Here is a 16,762-nt window from a genome sequence, read left to right as displayed (position 1 = left end):
AGAGAGATGCTTTTAAAATAAAAGTCTGATTGACCCACAGACATGGAGAACAGACTTGTGGAGTGGGAAGTTGGGGTTAGCAGATGTAAGCTATTATACATGGAGTGGATAAATGGTCCTACTGTATAGCACAGGGAACTGTATTCATAAACCATAATGGAAAAGAATAAAAATCTATGTATATATATATATTTAACTGAATCTCTTTGCTGTACAGCAGAAATTAACATTACATTGTAAATCAACTATACTCCAATAAAAAAAGTCTGATTATGTTATTTGCACTGAATTATCTATTGGTTCATTAGAACCATTCTTACTTTTCATAGTCTCTCCTGTATCCTGGAAGCTGGGAGCCTAGAAACTTTATTTCCCAGAATTCCTGCCACTGGAATTCTAGATCAAATGTCAACAATGGGAGAAAATTACTCTAGAGATTTGGAAGGTGGGATGGAAGCAGAAACCATAGCACTTTTCCTCTAGCACAGTAGAGAAAGACATGAGATTTTGTAGGAGCCTCAGGGATTCTTCTTTGAATCACCTGTTTCCATGCTGGCATTTTTCCAGCTGTTCCTTCAATTCCCATAACTTCTGAACGACTCTGAAAGTTAGTCATGAACCTAAGAACTGGTTGGCAGCAACCTTCTCTGATCTTCATTACTCCAGTCCTGCCAATGATTTTGTAAACACAAATTTCCCTGCATACATCCCTTCCTGCTAAAATACGGAGTTGTTTCTAGTTTTCTGAAAGAATACTAATTGTTCTTCTTATCAAAATGCTTGACTCCCTTCCCATCTCATTCAGAGTAAAATTCCTTCAATGCCTACAAGACCCTGCACAGTCTGGTCCCCTATACATCTCTGACGTCACTCCCTCAATGCTTTCGTGCACAAACTCTGCTCCTGCCTGACTGGTCTTCCTGCTGTTCCTCAAAGTGCCTTTGCACTTTCTGTTCCTTCTGCCCAGAATGCCTCTCCTCCAGAGAGCTGCCCAGCTTACCCTCTCACCTCCTTCAGTTCTCGGTACAAATGTCATCTTTTCAAAGAGGGCTTTCCCCTGACGACCCAATGCAAAAGAACCTCTACCCCCCAGCACAGGTTGTGGAAGTAGTCGGTAGAATCCTCTCCATTTAAAACACAGGAAAATATACAACTAGGAAAAGAAACTCATCAAAGTCTCATAGCTTTTAAATGTTAAACCTAACATTTATCTTATCCAAAGGGCCTAGAAAAGAACCTTTAAAAGGGTGGGTGGTTAGTAAACATTCGTGTTGATGTTGCAATGGTGGCAGGGGTGGGATAGAGCAGGGGGTGATTACAACTCTTTTAAGGAAGAGCAGTTAGGCCTGACCAATAATAGGGAAGACCACTGGAGAGTGAGTGACTGCTAGTCATAGATTTCACAGTTTATGATATTCTTTGGGAGGTTAGACTGGATCCCTTTTTTTTTTCTGCAAAGGCAGGTCAGAATAAAAGAAATTCCAATTTTTTTAAAAAAAATGGATCTTCTAGTCTAAATACTGTCCTAAATTCTGGTTAGGACATTCAGGACCACTGGCAAATTTCCTAATATCAGCATGTTATAATGATAGGCTTATTTATGTAAAATTACTCAATTCCTTTACTCTTTGTTCATAGTATAAGTATTAAGGAATTTATTTACTATTATAAAGTTATGGGTAAAACGGAATTGGAGTTCATGAAAAAGTAATGGAATGCAATCAATATGGCAGGAATAATTAATAGTTCTTCATAACCCTTTTTTAGGATGTATGCATTGATTATTTTCCTGAAAGCCTGGCTGGAAGGGAGTGGCAAGAAGAGCATTTTTATGTAGAAAAACTTTCAGGTTTTTAGTATCGACAGTAAAAATAAATCAACTGGAGCCAGAGTAATATTGAAAAGAGTTGGCAGAGCTGACTAGAAAAATAAAATGCATCTAGTCATCTCTGTGACCTGGGCTATTTAGCCACAGACAGTGCTCTGCCTTTAAAGAAAGCAGTGAACTCTTCAAGAACAAAAATAAGATAACTCTCTTAAAGAACAATGGATAGAACAATTCAGGAAAAAATGTAGTTGAAAATGGCAAAAGAACACACAAAGGACAAAATTGCCCTTTATCCAATTTAAGGAGTGAAAAACAACTAGAATTGTGCTGGAATTCTTTGCTGGAAGAAATTCGAAGAGACAAAATTGAAGGTTAAATTTATGGTCACATTTCTCCTGGAAATGGGCTTTATGTAATATCTGGGCACAGACAGAGAAAAAGCATCCATAGCTGGCTTTTTTGTTGTTCCCTGTAAGCCCCAAATGACAGGGTTTTTTCCCCCCTCTTTAAGGTTCCCCAGTGACAGTAAAGGACATCCACAGACTTTATCTCCATAGTTAGGTTTCTGCTTTGGGTTATGAAAACAACTGCTAACTTGATTTTTCTTTCTCTAGCTTTGCCCTTACTATCTTATTCTCACAAAATTCAGTGTAATCTTTATAAATGCAAATCTGATGATGTCTGTTGCCTGATAAAAGCCATTCAGTGACTTCCCATTGAAGACAACAGCAATTCCCAAAGTTTACTCCAATAACTGCCATAAACTGTTAGTATATATTTTTTAAAAAATGTGGAAAATTCCAAGTTGAGAGTAAGCATTTTTCTTTACAATAGTTTTTTTTGTTTGTTTTTTGTTTTTGATTGAAGTGTAGTTGATTTACAATATTGTGCTAGCTTCTGGTGGACAGCAAAGTGATTCAGTTATATATAGAAATATATATTTTTCCAATTCTTTTCCATTGTAGGTTATTACAAGATATTGAATATAGTTCCCTGTGCTATACAGTAAATCCTTGTTGTCTGTCTATTTTATATATAGTTTTGTGTATCTGTTAATCCCATACAATAGGTTTTAATGCTGATGTTTGCTGTGAACTGCTAAAAAAGGGAAGGATATAATATGCAAGATGTCCCAAACTTTTTGAATATGGAAGCTGTTTCTTTTTCATGGGGTGTCTCACAGGACTAGTTTGGTGTGGAACACATCTTCAGAAATACTGGCTTATACTGCAGTTCCAGTTTGTGAGCAAAGCAAGGAATGGTCAGAATGATCTGGAACCTGCTTACCTTAGTTGGCATTTCCCTGACACATTATGCTTTCTTTCTCCTCTGTGCTGCACAAGAAGTCCCCTAGAAGATAGAAGAAACTCAAATGAGTAACAATAATTAAAGAGAAGATTATAGCTATGGAGCACAGAGAATAGAAATTTAGGCTAAAGTTAACTTATGTTTCTAAAGATGAATCCAGAATAAATGCAACAGAAGCAAAACCCATAAATGGAATAAAAGAAGCTAAAGAAATACCTCAGAGTGTATGTGGAATGAAACCTCCTTCTGTGTACAAAGTTAGGAAAAGGAGATTACTATCTAACCATATCCAAAAAAATTTAAGACCACAAAGTAAAAGAATCTGGCAAGATTCCCAGGAAAAAAAGTTACCTACAGAAGTAGAAAATTCAGGCCTGCCATGGTCTTCTCCTTAACATTAAATGCTGGGACATAATGACGCAAAGTTCACATAATTTTGAGGGGAAAGTTTGTGGCTCAAGAAATTTATATCTAGCCATATTGTTGTTAAGATGTGAAGGTAATAGAAAGACAATCAGATTTACTTCACATGTCCTTTTCTGAAAGAATTACTCAAAATATGTCTTACTAAATGAGAAAGGAATCAAAATAAGAAACTCAAGAATAGAAAATTATGTATGAACCGACTTATGGTAAGCATTCAAACCACATCAATATAGACTTATGCATCGTATTTATAAAAATGGTTGATATATAACTCAAACAGAAAAGCTGTCAAAATATAAGGAATAACAATCAGAAACATAGTACTAGAAGACTTAAAAGCGTCCTTATTTCATAGGTCAAATTGGGAAAATAATTATTAAAGGATTTAATTAGTATGTATAAAATTGATTTAATAAATACACATTTCATTTTGTGTACTAAATAATTTTGACAAATAATTTTGATTCTATATCGTCATATATACCTGGATTGGCAATTAGTAATAATAATAACATATAATAATTTCTACTTAGCCATGTTTAAGTAATGAATAATGATTAATATTTCTGGTGTCAATTATAGTAATAAACACGGTAATTAGAAAATAGGAATAGTTGTGCCAGATTATGATAGGACTTTTAAGAAAAGTTCTTTATTTTCTCTCTTTTGTTTTTTTGTTGTTCTTTGCCTGTCTCCCACTAAAATAAATGTAATATTTTCTGTCTACAGATGATAGTATCTTTACTGTGAAATCTCTAGTGTGGCCCTTAAATATACCTGGAAACAGATGTAATGCTCTGGGGTAAAAATAAGGCTGCAATCTGGAGATGAAAGAAGAGAAGGACACAAATTCAGAAAAATCTTCTAAAAGACTGAAATGAAAAAAGAGACAGTTATTTCACAAAAGGAGCTTAGGACCTAATTTTCCTTGTGAAAGATTCCATGGGATCCCAACAAGCCCCTAATGCTTTATTTAATAGAGTTTTAAAAAATTCTACTTCTGGCTTTACTATTTATCTATCCTTTTCTTTCATAAAACATTTTTTTGGTTTTACACTGTGCCAAACGTTGTTCTAGGATCACAGAAAGGAATGATGACCCCAAAATAGACACAATTACATTTCAGAGCAAAGGTACAAGTTGGAGTTTATCAAATCAGGTTCCAGGACACTGAGAGAAACCAGAGTAGCCTCATGAAGCAGAAGGTGAAGTTAAATTATATTTGACTCTGGTAAAATTTCTATTTCTGAACAGCCAACATATGTAAAGGCATCTATTGTTGGTGATTTGCCTATTTTCTTTCTCTTTTAGTTTTGAGTCAGTTTTTTTTTTTTTTAAGTATGTAAAAATTTTATTTGTCAATTATATCTCACTAAAAGAAAAAATAAAATAATGTTATATGTTCAGTGAAAATATGGTAACATCTTAATTTACTGTGTACATAAAAATGTTATTTTTTTCCAAATTATATTTAGAATGCTACCTTGTAGGTCAGTTTTTTTATGATGATATACCTTTAATTCACAGCCACAATAAGGATCAGATACTCTAACTACATGACACTTTTGACTAAAAACAGTGCAAAATAAATTGCTAAAACTGAAAATATATTAAATTGAAATGCGTAAGAGAAAGGCATTTCTAAAACATTTTAACATAGACATACTTATCCCAACCAAGAGTTCCTATCTCTTCAATAAGGCTTGAGTGGAACTGGGGAGGAGGAGGTAGTACATACAGCTCTTTTTTATTCTTTAAAGCAACTTCCAAAACCATCTTCAACTCCACTATAAAGCTCATTAGATCAGGAGAGTGCTGCATTCTCTGTTGCACTACGTGATGATATCCATTAAGTATTGCTTTCAGCTGCCAACTACATAGTAATCTTGCATTCCTCAGTTGTAAATCTTTGGGCAGCAATATTCTAAGATGGAAATCTCTTCCCTGACCTGAAAGGAATCCTTCATACACGGTTTTCGCCCGGTTCTGGGGTAGAAGCAGCGGGAACTGGCGCAGCAAGCTCGCTTCCGTCTCCGCCATGGCTCTCGGTCCGTGGAACCGCCGGGGGACCAGCGGCCGCCGGGCCCCGCACATGCGCAGTCCTGCCTGTGCCTAGGGCGCAGAGAGGCGGAAACCCGTGCCTTTGGCGGGAAGTTGAGTCCGTTTTTAATATTAAAATATTAAAAACTGTTTTAATGTTTAAATGTTTACTGTTTTAATGTTTAAAAACTAAAATTTTAGCCCATCATTTATTATTCACAGAGGATCTAGTTTGTGTGGGTTTAGAGTGTAAGATGATTTTTCTGGGGGGAATTGCCTTGGACTGGTAAAGATTGTCGCAATTCATAGCACTACAACCTATGTCTTTCCCCCCCATTTTAAGATTTAGCTTTGCTGTTATTTCTCTGACCTGCCTCCACTCTGCTTCCGATTTGTATACTCATGTTTCATGTATCAGTGATGATTCCAATTACACGCTAGGGAACAAGAGTTTAATAAAATGTGGCAATAAATTGTGGAAAGACATCATGCATGTGAAAAAAGTGTATTAAGAAATGTGTTCCAGGTAGAGAGCTTCCAGTATTAAATGACTAATCACTTCCACACACATATACAAAGTGAAGGTTTTATTTAGTGGAACTTGGCCTTTCAAAACTAGAAGGCCAAGCAGTGCCTTCTAACTGGTTTTCTAGCCTGTCTGAAGCAAGTTGCTGTTGTTTCTTTTTACTGAGAACTTTTTAGATGGTCTTCAATAGTCCTTCAGCTGAAAGGAGGTAGGATATCTTGTTCAAAGCTCGTATTATTTTGATTTAAATAGCAAATGGTAATAAAAAGAATGTGCAATAATTTATACTCAGTACAGCCTAGTGGTCAGATGACTGGAATTGAATCCAGGCTCTTCCTCATAGTAGATATGTGATGTTAGGCCAGTATCTTACATGCTGCAGTTTTTTACTGGCAAAAACTGCAATAGTAACATCTCCTTTACTGAGATATGGTGGAAGATGAATAATTTTTTTTTTAATGTAAAATATTAAGTCCTACATGGGCCACTCAATAAATATATTATTATGCAGAGAGAGTCTAATGCAAAGGTTTGAATAGGTATAACAGCTCTAGAACAAAACAAAACAGGTTATGTAGGGGCAGAGATGCTGTCTTGGTTTTTGATTTCGCTGTCACTCCCAGGTTATGCTTTACGAGACCTTCTCCATCAGGTGTAGCATCATTTGGGTTTAATTCCGCTCACCTCACATTCACTAAGAACTGCTATAAGGAGGCCTGAGTTTCAGCAACTGCTTGCTGAGATAGGAATCATAAGTGTAACTCATTCCTGTCCATTTCATTTTGCAAGCAAACATTCAGAAAACATAGATATTAAGGAAACCGTTTGCTGATGACCAGGTTGATCTTACTACACATACATCAGGAACATTCTGAGAACCCATAAAGGAGGTAGCGGTACCTGTGTTCTATCTGTGCAGGAGTGTGTTAGAGGGAAGGGCATCTGGGTTGTGGGCTCAGAGAGCCCATCACTTTCTCACTGTGTGATATTGAGAAAATTATTTAATTCTTCTGTACCTCTCTGTTCTCCTGTGTAAAATGGCAGTAATGATACATGACAGGGCAGCAGTAAGAATTAGAGAACAAATGTTTCAAGATGCCCAGGACGGAGCTTGGCAAATGATAGTCATTCAATAAAGGCTAGTTTGTTGGTATATTATTGATGATTTGTGGGAATAAAAGGTCAAGTTAGATGGGAAGACTAGAATTGAAGCATTATATGTTTATAAATAAGTTAACCTTGCAATACATAAAAAAGGTTACCCATGTTTTGAATATAGAAAAATTATGGTGAAGAACAAAGACATCAGAGCCTACATTTTCTTCATAAACAAATGAGTAAGAATAGAAGAGGTAGTCCAACAATAATTGAAATTGTAGTATCAGTTGGTATGCCCAATATTAGATCCTGTTCCATGGGTAATTTGACTCTGAAAACAATGTTATATTAAAAAAAGAGTTTTATTCAGGGATTTGGGGCTCCCTTTCTATATCTGTTCATGTGTAATAGTTATAAAAATAGTAAGTACTTGTCTAGTGCTTACTATTCACTTAGTGTGTTTCTGAGCGTGCTCCAAGTGCATCACTTACTTCTCACATCAACCCTAGAAGAGGATACTAGTGTTCTTACAGTACTACATGGAAAATGAACACTTTCACTGTTTCTTCCCAAAGAAGGGTGATCTCCTTTTTCCCATTGTCCAAGAGATTTGGGGAACCATAGCTTGCCTTGTGTGGAAGGAAAAAGAGAGTACCCAAGATCCTTAGGAGGGAAGGAAGCCATACCTTGGAGAACCTCTTATGATGCCAGTACAACTTATGATGATGGTGATAATAATAATAACCATGTCACTATTATTATTGTGAGTAAGACTCATTGAGTGCTATGTTTCATGCATTTCTGCCTTATATAATGACATTTCTGGGAATGAGCGGTATCAGAATATATTCTTTTAAATTAATACAGGTATTATAGTGTACTGAAGTATTCACTGATGAAGGCAACACATATCTTTTTTTTTTTAATTAATTAATTAATTTATTTATAGCTGTGTTGGGTCTTCGTTTCTGTGCCAGGGCTTTCTCTAGTTGCGGCAAGCAGGGGCCACTCTTCATTGCGGTGCGTAGGCCTCTCACTATCAGGGCCTCTCTTGCTGCGGAGCACAGGCTCCAGACGCGCAGGCTCAGTAGTTGTGGCTCACGGGCCCAGTTGCTCCGCGGCATGTGGGATCTTCCCAGACCAAGACTCGAACCCGTGTCCCCTGCATTGGCAGGCAGATTCTCAACCACTGCGCCACCAGGGAAGCCCGGCAACACATATCTTGTCTAACAACTTGTATACATAATTTTTTGTTTTGTAAGATCTATTAAGTTATAACAAATGTAAAAACCTCATATGGGGGAAAGAATAATCAAGGAGAATGATTTCTGATTGCTTTGGCTCAGAGAGTCAGCTAAACTTTGGGAGTACTAGCACACTCTTGTCTGGGGTTGTCCTGATTTAGTGACATTAATATTGAAGGTTTCAGGTTCTTATTTTTGGGAAAGGATGTCAGCTGAGTATTTTTGAGTTAATGTCAATGGGATTTGGACTTAAGCTAGAATATGTATATAAATAAAATACTCTATAAGAAATAAATTTTTAATAAAAATATTTTTAAAATCACACCTTTGTCAATGATCTATAATAATTGTACTTTAGTGATTTTTATAATAAAATATTATATTGTAAGTAATTCAATTCAGGTTTACCTTGCTTTACCTAAGTTAGATGTTTTGAAAATCTTTAAAAAATGAATTATGGGCATTTGCTTTGCCAAAAAAAATCTTTACGTATAAAAAGACTTATGATAGGAGTCTTTTGAACAGGAAATCCTTTAGAATATCTGAAATATGTGTCAATTTAATGAAATTTGACTTATACATGTGTTGGTTATCATAAAAGACCAATGTTTTTACTTAAAATCATGTAGACTTGCCCCTGAGTTTTCACATGACTTCTATATTATTAGTTCCTTGTGTGACTTGGGTGTTGGACTAGATTTTTTTCTCTTAGTTTTGTTTTTGCTCTAACATTCTAAGGTTCTGTAAATGTTTTTAAAATGCCCTCTTGTCTAACAAGTCCCCACCTTATTTGAAAGACAGTACAGTTGACAGACTGTAGAATGAGAACAACTGGGTTCCAATCCTTGTTCCAGACTCTACTGGATGTGTGCCCTTGGCCAGTCACTTAACCTCTGAGTCTCAGTTCTTCACTCGAGACATGGATTATGTAGCTATCTGATAGGAGTTTCATGAAAATTTGCAGAACACTTAGAAGAGTGGCTGGTACATTAAACATTATACATGTTGTTGTTATTTCATTAATTAATTGTTTATTTAATTAAAAATCCCAAGCTTGCCTTGTCCAGACATGAAAATTACTGAAACATCTGTGATTAGAGGATCTTCAGTTAAGGAATTTAAGAGCTGGTGAAGAAAACAGGACTGGGGAAACTATGAAAACTCTTATAAAAAAAAGAAGACATTTATAGTCAATGAAACAAGACAGTAATAATGGGAGACTAAAAAGATGAAATGGAATGCGAAATTGACTTCCAACCATATTTTCTACATTTCAAAATTAGCAATAATGGTTTCTCCACCCACAATCTTTTAACTAGAAATATTTCAAGTTCTCCTTCTCTGACATTTACAACAAAAACTTTGTGATTTTGGTTTTTTGTTTTGTTGCTAAGAAGCACTTTTTACCCCCATGGCTAGTCCTCCACCAAGATGTTGACAACCTTCTTAAAATTTAAGTATGTTGGATCTGTAGGTTTCTGTTCATGATGTGGAGTTTCAATTCAATGTCTGTATGTTCAAAGTAACTCTTATTCCTACTCCACCAGGCAGGGTTAATACCACTACTGCCCAAGGCCAGAAATGCTCCTTCTCTCAATTTCCAGACAGAAGATTCCTTCCTAGGAACATCATGAAAGATATGGAACTAGTGCCTCTGGCCACTTGTTGGAAAATGCAAGGATATTTGTTTAAATGGGAGTGGATGGAATTATTATTATGTTCCTTTACAGATGAGGCAACTGAGATTGCTTAAATAACTCTTTTAAGATTATAAAATTAGTAAACCATTGGCAGGCTGCCACCAAAGCCCATGTTCTTTCCATACAATATGGGATGGGAAACTATCAGGACTTATATGATATTGTGCTTGAGAGCACATACTTGGTACCTTCAGAGGGAAAGGGAGAGTTGGGAGCGGATGAGTTTTTACCTAGTAAAGTCTATGTGCTAAGCTTTGTCTATAAGTTTAAATAACTATTTCTTTGATTATAGAAATATTACACAATCATCAAGAAAAACTTGGGAAATACCAAAAAAACAAAGAAAAAGATGATGCAAAAATTCACAACTCAGAGATAACCACAGTTGACATTTTTGTGTATTTCTCCTCAGTGTTTTTTTTTTAATAAGAGATTGATATCTGAAATGACATAACAGGGTTCATACAATACAAGCAGTTTCCAATACTGCTTTTTCCATTTAACATTATGTCTTATGCATTGTTCAAGTTAACATGAGAATAACTCCTTGAAATTTTGGGAAATTATAATTTGGCCTGTGTTATTCTTTTATTGAGCAGAAAGGCTTGATTTAACTAAAAGGATGTGAAAACACTAAGTTACAGGTTTTCATAGAAAAAAATACGGAAAGGGAGCAGGTACAAGATAGCTTGGAATTTATCAAAAATACGATTCATGTTTAGCAGGCCCACCATACGTGGGTGTTCTCTTGTGGAAAGCTCCTTGGAGACATGGCAAGGAGCCTGATATAGGGGAGATGTTCAAACTGAGTAGACTCCTGACTTTTGACCTGTTTTCTAGAAGGGATCTCAAGTGGGCCCTAGCAGACTCCAAATCAGAGGTCGATCTTGGATTTGGATTTGTCCTGGAATGACCTGGAGCTTCTCCCCTCTCCTCTATTGTAACTCGTTCAACACAGCGCTTTACTGAGCTCCCTCCATGGGCCGGGCACTCTGCTAGGCACAGCTAATGAGACTAACATGACCTCTGCTTGCAGAGAGCTTATAATCTGGTAGAGGAGAGAGGCTCTAAACCACAATTTGCTTCTTGACAGCTTGGCTAAGTACGATGGTGGGAAATGATATGGAAGAAAAGCAGGTGGTATGAGTCTTGGGGCAGGAGCTGGTGGAGAGTGGGCAGTTAGGGAGAGATTTCCTGAAGAAGACAGATTTCACCTGAGGCTTGAAGGATGAGTAAAATCTGTCCAAGATAAATGCAGGTAAGGAGCTAGAGGGAGGAGAACATACAGTTTCCCTAAGGATAAGCAAGAGGATAGCAGCTTGGGTTTGGGGGGAAACAGAGAGGCCAGGGTAGTTAGAGCATAGTGATAAAGTGATTTGAGGTGAGTCTGGACAAACACTATAGTCTATTCTATTCTGTATTCTTTGAATAAACCTCAGTAGCATCTAATAAATGCCGACCAAGCGTTAAAACGCCCAAGTCATCCTGGCAATTGAAATTTAAATGGGCCTAGAAAAGGAACAATTTTAATTGTTAGGGAAGGAAATATAAATAAAAGAAATTGGGAAGACAAATGCAGAGGGAGATTGAGACAGAAATGACTAAACTTAAGACAAATTCAAAGGGCAGTTTTCCCTTATTTTAATTTTCAGTGTTTATTCATAGGATCATATGGACATATTCATAAGTTTAATGCTCTCTCCTTGAAAAAAAATTTTTTTAAACACCAATTTTTATTTCAAGAACAGAGGAAGCTAATGCTCACATTTTTATTCTGAATGAATTGCCAACATTTTATTCACCAGTTTCACAAGAGAGCTGGAACCTCACTGAGGTTTCTGAATTAAATTAGCTTTCAGAACCATTTAAAGTTCTTCCATTCTATTAATTCAGCAGACAATCAAGTTGTTCACTTGTTGACTTTTATCCACATGCACTCAATCAAATCAACTATTGAAGAGAGATACCTATTAGCTGTTAATTTCATATGTTAGATAGGAATCCTAGAACTCTTGTTTATATCTGTTTGATAACCTTCTAATCTTTGCCACAGTCTCACTAACAACAGCATTAACTAGTCTGCCATCTATCTTGATTAACAACACAGGGACTCAAAAGATGCTCAACATCTGATAAGCCTAACAATCCAAACTTCTAACAATGCCCATAGCCCTATGGAAAACGGGCTTCTACCGCCATTCTTACAAACCCTTTAAGTTGTCTTTAAATCACAATTTTGCAAATTATTACTTTAAGAAAATGAGAAGAGCTTGTCTTAGTGTAGGAGCTCTTATGAATAATTGGTAAGACTGTTTTGTGACATTTTTACCCTCTATTTTGCATCCTCTGGGTTTGGGTTTTAGAAATTATTTTTGCCTTATATTGAATTATAAGTGTACTGTTATCTCTGGATCAGATGAATTCAACCCATATTTGCTAATCTCTATGTGCTAGCACTTATCAGGTACATAAAAGGTATAGAAAATAGAGCTCTACATATCATAAAGTTCCATTTTTTGAAATCACAGCAACTAGATTTGTCTCACAAGTGGAATTATGTTGGCTTTTATGACAGAGAAAAGGAGGAAGGGAGAGAGGAAATATAATCTTTGCTCCACATGGTAACTTCCAGGTTATTCCTCATGTAGTTCTTTCAAAATCTATTCAGTCATTTCATTCTTTATCCACTTTCATTGCTGAAATATTAAGGACACTTTACACACCATCTATGTTGATTTTAGCAGCTGGCAACTTTTGTCTTTAAACTATTTTCAGGAAGTCCTTGGTGACTTCCATATCCACCTTAATGATGGTTCTACCACCACGATTTCATGGTTTCATGTTTTTAAAACTTCCACTGACCCTACCCTTTATTTCACTTCAGACATTCTTAGGCAACGCTACACTGTCGAATTTGGCTGGGATCATGCCATCTCCAATACTGAACTCTGAAAAATTCCTTTTGAACTTCTCTGAATTTTGGTCTATCTTCTCCCTCAGGCAGCTTGTAGAAAGTAAATATCAACAAGAGGTTAGAGCAGAAGAATACAGAATAAATGTTTCTTAATGTGAAACAGCCCTACATACACCTAAAATAAAGGGCATAGAGTTGACCGAGAAGTGCTGAATTCTTATATAATCTCATGAGGGCTTTGAACTAGCACATTTTAGATATTAATGTGATAAAATGTAATTTAGATAAAATTCATACCCTCATGATGATGGACCGTAAAGACATCCACATTGCTTTCTCAATTCCCATTTCTGTGCAGATGACTCCCTAATTTATTTCTGAAGCCAAGGTCACTCGCTTTGTGTTCTAGTAATGAATTTCCAATGACTTGTTAGCTATCTCCAAATGCATCTCCCAAAACACCTTCAAGCCCAATGTATCCCAATTTGTATTCATCATTAACCATCTTACACTAGTATTATCTGGGAATTTCATTGTCCATTAATAATACCACCACTCTTTAACTCATCCAGTTTTCTTATTTTGTTCCTCCACTTCCAATCCATTGCCAACCTCTGGCAATTCTTTTCCTTGAGATTTCTCTTAAGTCTATTCTTTTTTTTTTTCCATTCCAAATCTACTTCCCCAATTCAACTCATCATTATATCTCATTCTGAGTATTGCAATACACTTCTTTCTGTTTTCCCCAGACTCTCACTCCTCTAATACATCCTACCCATAACCATAAATTGCTTTCATAAAGCTACTTTAATATAGTCATCCCTGCTCAAAAATTTTCAGTGATCCACCTTCTCAATGAAATTCAGACTCTTGAATCTGGTATCCTGGTCCTTTACAACCTGCCCAAACTTTTCCTTCAATTTTATTTTCCTGTCATGTATATTCTTCCATATAGCTTTCTCCACCCATTACCTTGAGTTTTACATCTCATGCCTTTGCTCATGAGGTTTCTTCTGACTCTATTTCCCCTTTTCTACATATCTATTGGTCACCAAAATAATTTTCAAAACTCTAAAAAAGAAAATCCTTCTTCCTTCCTTTCTCTTTTCCCCTTCCTTCCTTCCTTCCTTTTTTCCCTCCCTCCCTCCTTCCTTCCTTCCTTCCATGAGTAGATACATTAATAGGCACTTATTATGTTCCAAAAGGGCATGCACATCTACTGCCATAAAGGCTCTCACAGTCCAGGGGAGAGATGACCAAAACGTCAATAGGTAAAGCAAATATGAGAGCAGAGAGGAGGAGACTACAATACAGTCTTGGTGGGGAGGATGGGAGGTGAATCAACAGGAAACTTTTTGAAAGAAGTTGCAGCTATGTTGAATCTTGAAGTATGACAAATAAATATCCATATGAAGAAGGCTAGCAGAGAAGGAAGGCCTTTCCAAATTTTAGAGCTATCATGAGCAAAAAAAAAAGGAGGTGTGTGATGAAACCAGCAGGAAGTAGAAGTTGCTTGAGCTCAAAGGATGGGGGAAGGAGCAATAGAATATGAGAACAGAGAGGTAAGCAGGGTTTGGGTAGAAACTGATGTACAATGTTTAAAACTGGAATTTGTCCTATAGGTGATGGGAACCGTGAATGGCATTAAGCAGGGGAGTGACATGGCCAGATTTGCATTTTAGATAGACCAAGCAGGAAGCTATGTTAAGAATGGATTTGAGGAAGAAAGACAACAGCCAATGACAGTAGATGGAAGATATTAACGTCATCTATGGGGAAGAGAGAATTAAAAGGAGGGAAAAATACTTAGTAGCTAATATAGGTAGCACTCTTTTAATTGATGTTGGAGATTGGAAGAGAGAGGCAATGATGGCATCCACATTTTAGTTTGCATAATTGGGTGGATAGTGGTGCTACTAAGCGAGATTTTAAAAAAATGCATAGGGAGCAGGAGAAGTGAGAAGGAAAGTTTAAAAGATAAATTTAAATGGCCTCATTATCTCATGAGGTGAAGATGAATAGAGTTAAGTATTATACAAGATGCATAGTATACTACCTGAAGCTCAGGAGGCAGGTCTGAACTGAGCCTTAGAGTTGAGATTAATCTGAACACAGGTGGTATATTATACCTGGGTTGTGTCTGTAGCAATGAAGTGCACCCTGGAAGAAAACCTAAAGGGATAGATGGAGGAATAGGAGGCGAGGAAGTAAATAGGGGAAAAAATAATCAGAAACATATTTTCCCTTTATTGCAATGTCCCTCTTTTCTTTGAGTTCCCAAAGCATTTGACACTTTTTGGGAGGTAGGAGTTTCCTTCTATCATCTCCCTTATTCTTTACAATACCCCAATTCTGGTCAGATTAAAGGAAATTTATAGGACCATGTTTACTAGTGGATGGATTTACTCTTGCAAATTGATGTACTCTTGGGCCAAGACCTCTTTTTTCTTCTTCCCATTGTCTTCAAGAGATGTAATTGGTAAGCTGTACCAAGGCTTTCTTGAAAGTCTCTCTTGCTCCTCTTTTCTTACAAACTTCTAAATTCACATCACTTCTGGTGAGTAGTTGGGGAATTAAGACTGGGACATGGTAGCCCTGTATGGGCTTTGGACATCAAACACATTGTCCAAACCAGCTTTATCAGAGAACCCTGCACTAGGGTATTGGGCCCTGGCTTACCTAATTCTAAAGTGGTAATGTAACCATTCTTCTTTGTCTCTTGTATGTATGGCTTCCTCAGTGCTTCCAAGACAGAAGAAATTGTTGGGCAAAGATAGAATTCAGGCATTCCTATCTTTCTCCTTCTACTTCAGTATTCCTTTGTGGCACATATTAGTTTTTACCTTATATTTATATATATTTATATTTTATATATTTTATATTTTGATTATTTCTGCCTGTCTCATTGTAAGAATGAAATTTCAAGTCACTGAAATTTCATTCTTACAATGATTAAAAACATTCTTATTTTTAACTAAATACTAGATCCTTAGTTTGAAAGATTATACCAACCTGCATCATTCTAAGTTGACAAAAACTAGGTATTGAAACATGAAATGACAGCATTTTGTATGATGACTACAATTTTGACTTGAAGCAAGGATCATAAACAAAACCAAGACTTGTGATAATATGATATACACTTTATAGTAGTAATTCAGGGTCTCACTCAATGCTTTATAATCATATTAGTGTGATATCTTTTCCTCTCCAAGGAAAGCCCTGATGTATATGGGCTTTCCTACAGTCATTCCAGCAGATGTTAGGAGTATTATGGTATTATGGTATTTGGGGATTTCAATGTAAAGTGGGAGAGATGTCATAATTTTGATATTGATTTGGTGGACAATAATGAGAAAGCTCAAGTGCACATGGGGAATATGCAATGTACTTTTCACTTTTAAGACACACAGAGGACCTGCAGTGAGGAAATGCCTCTGTACACTGGCTCCTTATCGATGTCATTTTTTATACTTAAGCTTCCAATTAGTTTACTCTGAGTATCCTACTTGCTTGGCTGATTGGTGCATAAGTGACACGTTGTTGTCTTTATTATTTTCTCAGAAGACCCTTCCCAATGGTAAGGGAGTTACTTAGATGTATATGTGTGTGCGTGTGATGCAATTAGCTAACATTTTGGAACATGTACTTTGAGCAAAGTACAAATCATTTAACTTC

The 16,762-nt window shown here is 36.4% G+C and overlaps 1 protein-coding gene across 1 annotated transcript in view; it reads right to left on the bottom strand.

Moving 5' to 3' along the window:
* LOC309614615 (uncharacterized protein) overlaps positions 1 to 7,974 on the bottom strand; it is a gene marked incomplete at its 5' end in the record, with an annotated part of 54,629 nt that extends 46,655 nt beyond the window's left edge. The window contains 4 exons of the mRNA XM_082363197.1: positions 3,116 to 3,178; positions 4,340 to 4,383; positions 5,512 to 5,674; positions 7,913 to 7,974. Of these exons, the coding sequence (XP_082219323.1) occupies positions 3,116 to 3,178; positions 4,340 to 4,383; positions 5,512 to 5,674; positions 7,913 to 7,974 (332 nt within the window). The remainder of the gene's footprint in view (positions 1 to 3,115; positions 3,179 to 4,339; positions 4,384 to 5,511; positions 5,675 to 7,912) is intronic.
* Positions 7,975 to 16,762: the final 8,788 nt, after the last annotated feature.

Source organism: Balaenoptera borealis, assembly GCF_965194805.1.
Source record: "Balaenoptera borealis genome assembly, chromosome: 17".
Classification (NCBI taxonomy): domain Eukaryota; kingdom Metazoa; phylum Chordata; class Mammalia; order Artiodactyla; family Balaenopteridae; genus Balaenoptera; species Balaenoptera borealis.
Note: the sequence above shows the minus strand (reverse complement) of the source record. Positions and strands in the feature narration are given on the sequence as shown.